The sequence below is a fragment of the Hyperolius riggenbachi genome, chromosome 9, assembly GCF_040937935.1.
Source record: "Hyperolius riggenbachi isolate aHypRig1 chromosome 9, aHypRig1.pri, whole genome shotgun sequence".
Classification (NCBI taxonomy): Eukaryota; Metazoa; Chordata; class Amphibia; order Anura; family Hyperoliidae; genus Hyperolius; species Hyperolius riggenbachi.
Window position 1 is genome coordinate 105,530,081 of NC_090654.1, and position 10,420 is coordinate 105,540,500.

Sequence of the window (10,420 nt, forward strand, 5' to 3'; positions counted from 1 at the left end):
GAGGAGAACGTTGTGTCCATCGGTCCGGCGCCAGAGCAATTAATGAGGGCTGCCATTGAGGAGATGATGGGGCCTGATGTGGAGGAGGAGGTCTGGCTCAGGCTAGCATCCCAAGTTAATGTTGAGGACGATGAGGGGTCTGTGTCTGGGGATGTTGGGGTGGCAGAGGTGGTGGGTGGGTCAGACTCAGGAGAAGAGTTGTATGATGAGGATGATGATCGGGACCATCTGTATGTGCCTCAGAGTCTGACCCCGGAAAACATGTTGTATCGTGTGTTTAGGTACTAAAATCTGCGTTCCCTCCCAGTAGTGTTGGGCGAACAGTGTTTGCCACTGTTCGGGTTCTGCAGAACATCACCCTGTTCGGGGTGACTATATAGCAGACTATATAGCATTGTGTTTAATGCCACTCTGTGTACACGGCTCAGCCACACTATATAGCATTGTGTTTACTTCCACTCTGTGTCTGCTGGGAACAGTAGTACACCGCTCACCCGCCACTGTATAGCATTGTGCTCTGTGTCGCTGCTGACAAAAGTGGTACACCGCTCACCCACCACTGTATAGCATTTCTGTACTGCCACTGTACTGCTGCCAGTCAGCGTGTACTTTAAGGATAAGTGAAATGAGGAAGAAATCCGGTGAAAGAGGGAGGGGCAAGGGAAGAGGTGTTTCCCCTGACGGTTCACGTACAGGCCACAGGGGAGCACCCAAGAAAACCCACTCAATACCGCCCATGTTGTCCAGGACAACAACCCTCACAGATCCAAAAGAACAGGACCAGATAATTACTTGGATGACCTCTCAAGCGTCCAGCAGTGGGTTAAGCAGCACCAGCACATCACGCACGAGGTCCGAGTCCTCAGCCAGTTACAAGGAGCCAGTGGGCACAAAGCTGACACAACCGGCAGCGACACCACGCACACAACTGCCAGATAACCAGACGACGTTGGAGTGAGCTGCGCAGAGGTTGTTCTGGGGAGCTCTACTCCACGGCGGCGGCCCCCCACAATGACATATGACGAGTTTGAGGAGATGGAAGAGGAGGGTATGGACAATGTGGACATAGACCCAGATTTTGTTTGTGAACGAGAACATCGCCGTCGTAGCAGCAGCACAGATGAGTCTGTTGAGGAACCCACTGCTGCACGAGTTCGCCTTGTGCCACAAGGTAGGCGGCGCGCAATTTCAGGCACCGCAAGCATGGTTCAAGTGAGAGGCAAAAGAGGCGCAAACAGAAATCGCCAGCAAGGCAGGTGCTCCAAAGTCTGGGCTTTCTTTGAAGACTGCACTGAGGATGTTACCATGGCGATTTGCAAGGTGTGCAAGACCCGCCTGAGCAGGGGGAAAAGTATTAACAACCTCTCCACCACCAGCATGAGCCGCCACATTCTATCCAAACATCCCACACTGTGGGCAAACGCGGCAGGACAGGGTACCACCAGCAACACTGCCTCCCTTGGGTTCACCAGACTCACCACCAGACCCGCCTCAGCAGCAGCAGTAGTCCAGCCATTGCGTGGTTCACAACATTCACAAACATCAGACGATGCTGACACTGTCACTTTCCGGACTAGTGCTCTTGAGGTCTCCCAGTGTTCATCAAACACAACAACCAACAGCCCTTCGGTGTGCAGCCCTACGGTTGAGTTGTCTGTCTCTGAGATGTTTGAGCGCAAGAGGAAATTGCCAGCAAATGACCCCCGGGCCGTGGCAGTAACAGCCAGCCAGCATAGCCAAGGTTCTGGCCTGCGAAATGCTGCCATATCGAGTGGTGGAGACAAACAGCTTCAAGGGCATGATGTCAGTGGCCATCCCACGTTACGTGGTTCCCAGCCGCTACCACTTTGCGCGCTCTGCAGTGCCTGAGTTGCATGAGCACGTGGTCAGCTAAATAACCCGAAGCTTGAAGAATGCCGTTGCCTGCAAGGTTCACCTCACCACTGACACCTGGACGAGTGCGTTCGGCCAGGGTCGATACATCTCCCTTACCGCGCACTGGGTGAACCTTGTGGAGCCTGGCAGCGATTCCTCACCTGCTACGGCGCGGGTGTTGCCCACGCCGCAAACAGCTGCACCGCCGTCCCTCCCACTGGATAACAACAGCAGCACCTACCTCTCTGACTCCTTCTCCTCCAACGCATCTCAAAGCTGTACCTCATCCGGAAACGCTAACCCAGCACCAGCAGCAGTAGGATCGTGGAAGCAGTGCAGCACAGCTGTTGGCATGCGTCAGCAAGCGTTGCTGAAGCTGATCTGCCTTGGGGATAAGCAGAACACAGGGGAGGAAATTTGGAGGGGAATAAAGGAACAGACAGATTTGTGGCTGGCACCGCTGGACCTGAAACCGGGCATGAAGCTAGACACCTGGCACGAACTGGCAATGTACGCAATAGAGGTGCTGGCTTGCCCGGCAGCCAGCGTTATGTCGGAACGCTGTTTCAGTGCTGCCGGAGGCATCGTCACAGATCGGCGTATCCGCCTCTCCACAGAAAATGCAGACCGTCTGACTCAAATTAAAATGAATCAATCCTGGATTGGAAACGACTACGCAACACTCCAGGACCCCAACCAAGTAACATGACCAATGAACATCTGGGATGGTTTAGCGTTTCCGGTCCCTGTTTATTGAACCTCTCATCTGTATTACATTTATGACTGCATGGCGGTACAAAGCATGCTATCCGCACGCTTCTTGTCCTCATGCAAGGCCTGGGTTGTTGTGTCTCACAAAGCGTGGCCTTCTCCTCCTGCGCCTCCTCCTGTTCCATCACGTGTGCTGCTGCTGCTGGGTTAGCGTTGCCGGTCCCTGTTTATAGAACCTCTTATCTTTATTACATTTATGACTGCATGCATGGCGGTAAAAAGCATGCTATCCGCACGCTTTTTGTCCTCATGCAGGGCCTGGGTTGTTGTGTCTCACAAAGCGTGGCCTTCTCCTCCTGCGCCTCCTCCTGTTCCATCACGTGTGCTGCTGCTGCTGGGTTAGCGTTGCCGGTCCCTGTTTATGGAACCTCTTATCTTTATTACATTTATGACTGCATGGCGGTACAAAGCATGCTATCCGCACGCTTCTTGTCCTCATGCAAGGCCTGGGTTGTTGTGTCTCACAAAGCGTGGCCTTCTCCTCCTGCGCCTCCTCCTGTTCCATCACGTGTGCTGCTGCTGCTGCTGCTGGGTTAGCGTTGCCGGTCCTTGTTTATGGAACCTCTTATCTTTATTACATTTATGACTGCATGGCGGTACAAAGCATGCTATCCGCACGCTTCTTGCCCTCATGCAAGGCCGGGGTTGTTGTGTCTCACAAAGCGTGGCCTTCTCCTCCTGCGCCTCCTCCTGTTCCATCACGTGTGCTGCTGCTGGGTTAGCGTTACCGGTCCCTTTTCCTGGAACCTCTTATATGTATTACATTTATGACTGCATGCCGACAAAAAACATGTTACCTGTGCAAAGAAAACAGACATTTCCCGCATTTAAAAGACAGTTTTCCCTTTGAAACTTTAAAATCGATTTTTCTCAAAAACTATAAGCTCTTTTTGCTAATTTTTTTTTTCCTCTTGTACCCACTCCCAAGGTGCACATACCCTGTAAATTTGGGGTATGTAGCATGTAAGGAGGCTTTACAAACCACAAAAGTTCGGGTCCCCATTGACTTCCATTATGTTCGGAGTTCGGGTCGAACACCCGAACATCGCGGCCATGTTCGGCCTGTTCGGCCCGAACCCGAACATCTAGATGTTCGCCCAACACTATTCCCAGGCAGTAAGAAGTATGTTAACCCTTTGGAGTTATATGGATTTCTACACAAAATGGTCATAAAATGTGATCTGATCTTCATCTAAGTCACAACAATCGACAATCACAGTCTGTTTAAACTAATACCACACAAATAATTAAATGTTTCTATGTTTTTATTGAACGCACCATGTAAACATTCACAGTGCAGGTGGAAAAAGTATGTGAACCCCTGGACTAATGACATCTGCAAGAGCTAATTGGAGTGAGGTGTTAGCCAGCTGGAGTCCAATCAATGAGATAAGATTGGAGGTGGTGGTTACAGCTGACCTGTCCTATAAAAAACACACACCAGTTTTGGGTTTGCTTTCCCCAAGAAGCATTGCCTAATGTGAATAATGCCTCGCACAAAAGACCTCTCAGAAGACCTACGGTTAAGAATTGTTGACTTGCATAAAGCTAGAAAGGGTTATAAAAGTATTTCCAAAAGCCTTGCTGTTCATCAGTCCATGGTAAGACAAATTATCTATAAATGGAGAAAGTTCAGCACTGCTGCTACTCTCCCTAGAAGTGGCCTTCCTGTAAAGATGACTGCAAGAGCACAGCGCAGAATGCTCAATGAGGTGAAGAAGAATCCTAGAGTGTCAGCTAGGAACTTACAAATGTCTCTGGCATATGCTAACATCCTTGTTAGTGAATCTATGATATGTAAAACAATAAACAAGAATGGAGTTCATCGGAGGATACCACACAGTAAGCCACTGCTGTCCAAAAAAACATTGCTGCACGTTTAAAGTTTGCAAAAGAGTTCCACAGCAGTACTGGCAAAATATTCTGTGGACAGATGAAACAAAAGTTGAGTTGTTTGGAAGAAACACACAACACTATGTGAGGAGAAAATGATGCACAGCACACCAACATCAAAACCTCATCCCAACTGTGAAGTATGGTGGTGGGGGAATCATGGTTTGGGGCTGCTTTGCTGCATCAGGGCCTGGACGGATTGCTATCATTGAAGGGAAAATTAATTCCCAAGTTTATCAAGACATTTTGCAGGAGAACTTAAGGCCATCTGTCCACCAGCTGAAGCTCAGCAAAAGATGGGTGTTGCAACAGGACAACGACCCAAAGCATAGAAGTAAATAAACAACAGAATGGCTTAAACAGAAGAAAATACACCTTCTGAAATGGCCCAGTCCTGACCTCATTCTGATTAAAATGTTGTGACATGACTTCAAAAAGCGATTTATACCAGACATCCCAAGAATATTGCTGAACTGAAACAGTTCTGTAAAGAGGATTGGTCAAAAATTACAACAGACCGTTGTGCACATCTGATCTGCAACTACAGGAAATGTTTGGTTGAAATTATTGCATCCAAAGGAGGTTCAACCAGTTAGTAAATCCAAGGGTTCACATATTATACCTTTCCACGTGCACTGTGAATGTTTACATGGTGCGTTCAATAAAAACGTTTATTACTACTTTAGGACCACAGTGATTGAAATCTACGCCCTGTTTTGGTGGTCACCTGGCAGGCAGGGCGTAGATTTCAATAAGCCACCGTTGCGCGCATCCGCCGTTTCCGTTCTTGCCACTAAAACTGACGTCTCTCGCAGCAGCTCACTGGCTCTGCCTGATTCTATGATGACAGAGCCATGTGAGCCGATCAGGAGCCGATTTCATCCAGTATGCGGCAGTCCTGTGGGTGAAAATACCTTGTTGATGCTTCAGGTCAGAGGAGAATGGGACGATTGATTCAAGCTGATAGAAGAGCAACGTTGACTGAAATAACCACTCGTTACAACCAAGGTATGCAGCAAAGCAATTGTGAAGCCACAACATGCTCAACCTTAAGGAGGATGGGCTACAACAGCAGAAGACCTCACTGGGCACCACTCATCTCCACTACAAATAGGAAAAAGAGGCTACAATTTGCACAAGCTCACCAAAATTGGACAGTTGAAGACTGGAAAAATGTTGCCTGGTCTGATGAGTCTCGATAGAGTCAGAATTTGGAGTAAACAGAATGAGAACATGGATCCATCATGCCTTGTTACCACTGTGCAGGCTGGTGGTGGTGGTGTAATGGTGTGGGGGATGTTTTCTTGGCACACTTTTGGCCCCTTAGTGCCAATTGGGCATCGTTTAAATGCCACAGGCTACCTGAGCATTGTTTCTGACCATGTCCTTCCCTTCATGACCACCATGTACCCATCCTCTGATGGCTACTTCCAGCAGGATTATGCACCATGTCACAAAGCTTGAATCATTTGAAATTGGTTTCTTGAACATGACAATGAGTTTATCAAACTAAAATGCCCCCCACAGTCACCAGATCTCAACCCAATAGAGCATCTTTGGGATGTGATGGAACGGGAGCTTCGTGCCCTGGATGTGCATCCCACAAATCTCCAGCAACTGCAAGATGCTATCCTATCAATATGGGTCAACATTTCTAAAGAATGCTTTCAGCACCTTGTTGAATCAATGCCACGTAGAATTAAGGCAGTTCTGAAGGCAAAAGGGGGTCAAACACTGTATTAGTATGGTATTCCTAATAATCCTTTAGGTGAGTGTATAGTTCTACTTCACCACCTTACCACAGAGCCACAATGATATGGGTCCCCCTAAACCATTCTATAAGCAGCATTAGGCCCCTTTGTTTCTGCCTCCCTCCTGTGCCCCAGAGCCAGATACCAGACCCCCAAGGACTACATTGCCCTCCAGGTGTATAGTGGTCCCCTGCAGAGAATTTGACACTAGGATCAGCTCACCTGTCTGGCTGGCCCAATATTAAATCAGTCTGTATGCTTCCAATTGTTATTCCTGCTGGCTATATCTTCTCAGTGACCAAGCACATGTAACTCACATAACATGTCTCCGGGTCACTTAGAGATGTGACTAGCAGGGATAAAGATGGGAAGCATGTGGACTGATAGATAATAGGGTAAACCAGACAGGTGACTTGATCCACTGCCGAATTCGTTACAGGATCCACTATACACTTAGAGGTATCCCTGTGGGGCATGGAAACCAACTGGGGGTCCTAGGCAATTACCCAGTTTGCCCCTATGGAAAATCCGGCCCTGTTGTTATACTTAGATACATAACAGCTTTGCAAGCCTTTCAGAAGGAGTGTGCCTCCTGATTATTGTTAAACCAATAAAGAGCTAGAATCATGTTATGGGGTCAGGTAAGACAAGACAAGAGACAATGCCTAGGCACATTTCTAGGGTAAGTACCCAGTTTTGCAATTATTAAATAGAGAACGAAGGCTCACAGGTAAGCCAGAAGTTACCTTCCATTGCTGTCGAACATCCAGCTTTGGTCAAGTCATAAGTATTACATACCTGTTATGTATGCTGCAATATATTTTTCTAAATAAGGTAGTGGATGCCTGGTAAGTTCTGCATACTAAAAAAATGTGCCAATAGTTAGTGCTATATATATATGTATATATATATATATATATATATATATATACATATATATATATATATATATATATATATACACACACAGACAACAGCCCTTACTTCCAGCGGATCGCGCTGTTCTTAGATTACCAAATTACCAATCCGTATACAGTTTATAAAGTTCAACAACAGTTGCGATCACTCCTCAATGGTCCTTCACTGTAAATTAGTGTAGCCTTTATGAGAAAATGCCTTAAGAAATGAAAACATATAAAGTATAGCCTGTATTTACTAATCTATCACCCTATTGTGACAAATCTACGACAGCCATTCAATCCAAGGTGTGCATACACACGGGGATCCACCACCTGCAGGCTCAGGCACTCCCCCCTGCTTCTTCCTGCTCACCAGATTGCTGCCAGTCAGTCATCAACAGCCGATGTCTGTCAACAGGTTTTTATACCATGAATGTATCTTGCAATCAACTCAGACTACTTCGTATCTGCAGCTAATATTGCCACCAGGGCTAGATCCACATAAGCATGTCTGTACTATGTGGGTCTAGCCTGGGTGGCAATACTGGCTGCATATACAAAGTAGACTGAGTTGATTGCAAGATACATTCATGGTATAAAAACCCATTGACAGACATCGGCTGTTGATGACTGGTAGCAATCTGGTGAGCAGGAAGAAGCAAGGGGGAGTGCCTGAGCCTGCAGGTGGTGGATCCCCGTGTGTATGCACACCTTGGATTGAATGGCTGTCATAGCTTTGTCACAATAGGGTGATAGATTAGTAAATACAGGCTATACTATATATGTTTTCTTTTCTTAAGGCATTTTCTCATAAAGGCTACACTAAATTACAGTGAAGGACTATTGAGGAGTGATCACAACTGTTGTGGAAGTTCTGCATAGTAGAGCTTATTTTCCTTTCTCTGTCATGTACCTGATGTTATGATGTGGAAAAATAAAAAGTTTGCTTTAGACTACTTTCTCAAATGTAAATGAGAAGAATAAGAAAAATAACTCATGCCAGAATAATGATCATGATAGCATGAATGTATTATTACTTTTAAAGGATACATCTGGCAATTTAATAAAAAAAAAATATTTACTTAGCTGGGGCTTACTTCAGCCCCTAGAAGCCAATGTGTACATTGCCATAGCTTCCCTCTCAGGCATTCACCTTGGGTCCCCGGCTATAGGAGCATGCACAGAGGCCGCCGACCTGGCCGGGTTCAGCAGCTGCTACGGAGGGTACTCCGGCAGGCTGGCTGAGAGCGGAGCTGCGGCGTGGGACACATAGGCTTCCAAGGGCTGGAGGAAGCCCCAGATAAGTAAATCTATTTTTTTAAATTGCTAGATGTATCCTTTAAGTAATCATTTTTATTTCTAGGTTTGTTGGAGATTCGCACCATGAACAATGGAACTCGTAAACAGAACAACAGTGAAAGAATTTATTCTCTTGGCCTTTTCCAGCCTCCAGCAGTTACAGATTTTACTATTTATTGTTGTATTACTAATGTACATAATAAGCATTGCTGGCAACTTTGCTATCATCATCCTTGTTAAAACAGGATCTTCACTCCACAGTCCGATGTACTTTTTCATTAGTGTGTTTTCAGCTTTAGAACTTTCGTTTGTGTCTGTTACTATTCCAAAACTCCTTAGCAATTTGATTGTGGCAGATAGAAGGATCTCTTTCATTAACTGCTTTTTGCAGTTGTATGCTTTCAATGCACTTGGAGTAACAGAATGTTACATGTTTGCAGTTATGGCTTTTGATAGGGATTTAGCAATTAACCATCCCTTAAGATACTCCACAGTTATGAATAGTATGACGTGTGTTATTTTAGCAATCTTTCCTTTCGCAATAAGTTTCATCATTGCTCTAATCCCTACAGTTGTGACAGCTCAGCTTACGTTCTGTGGACCCAATCAAATCAATCATTTTTTCTGTGACTTGGCTCCTGTACAGAATTTAGCATGTTCCAATGCCTTTATCAGTAACTTAGTCACTAGCATTGCAGCAGTCTTCGCTAGCTTGACTCCTTTTGTGGTTGTTTTAGGTCTCTACACCCACATAATTATTACCATCACCAGAATAAAGAGTGTAGAAGGTAAACACAAAGCGTTATCCACTTGCTCCTCCCATCTCACTGCTGCCTGCCTCTTCTATGGCTCAGTTATTATTGTCTACTTAAATCCAAAAGGAAGCCAATATGACAAGTTTCTTGCTCTTGTATACACTGTTATTGTTCCAATGCTAAATCCTTTTATTTATACTTTAAGAAATAAGGATGTGAAGGAAACCTTTTATAAGTTGAGTATTTTCAAGACAAGAGCTTGCAAGTGAAAATGACATAAATAAAAATGGCAAATACTGTGTAAGATGATGTAAAGAACACTTTTTCAAAATTTAATGGTACACCTAAAAGGGAACATGCACCCTGTAAAACAAATGTGAAATAGTGCTAAAATGGTGCAGGCACCACCAAGCATCATATCATACTATTTGTCTCGGCATTGCATCCATATGGTCCCTTTCACTTAATCAGTTCAACCAGGAAAAAAAGGTCATGATTTACAAAGGCATTACTCACTCTGAATAATATATTTGGTGTGTGGCATTAGGGTTTCAGGAGTGGAAAAGCAGAAGTGGCAAATTTGAGTGCCATAGGCACTGCAAAGGTTTGGAAGCCGCCATAGGCACCCATGTTAAAGTTCCAGATTATAATCAACAAAAGGAATTTGGGTGCTTGAAGTACCCGAAAAAAAAAATAGTGGGTGACAGAGGGACATTAGCAGCATCAAATAGCTGCTATAGGGTAAATAGTGAAGAAGCAGCGGGGGAGCAGGTTTAGGAACATAATTGGGTTTTGTGTTAGGCATAGATAGGGGAGGTTAGTGTTAGGCATAGGTGGTAGGAGGTTAGTGTGAGAATAGGGTTACAGTCAGGGGGATAGTAAAATAATAGTATAATGATATTCTACTATTGGGAGTTTGGGAGAGTAGAATATCCATAAAATTACTGATACTCTACTTTCAGTTTTGTCACACATCAATTTTAATGGGCATCTTTAATAAATGTAGAATGGCAAGTCTGACCATAGCCTTGAAAGTCATGTTTCTCTGGTAACTGCTATTCCATAGTGTAAGTGCCCATGAGTTTGCTGAGTGCTATTCTAGATATAATGTACATATTGCTCGCATAATATTAAGTGTAAACATTATGTATTAAAATAGGAAATTAAAATAGCTCGT

General features: G+C 45.1%; 1 protein-coding gene across 1 annotated transcript; it reads left to right on the top strand.

Moving 5' to 3' along the window:
- Positions 1 to 8,579: 8,579 nt before the first annotated feature.
- LOC137533508 (olfactory receptor 6N1-like) lies at positions 8,580 to 9,512 on the top strand. The gene has a single exon (XM_068254884.1). The coding sequence runs from the start codon at positions 8,580 to 8,582 to the stop codon at positions 9,510 to 9,512; it is 933 nt and encodes a 310-aa protein (XP_068110985.1).
- The last annotated feature ends 908 nt before the right edge of the window (positions 9,513 to 10,420 follow it).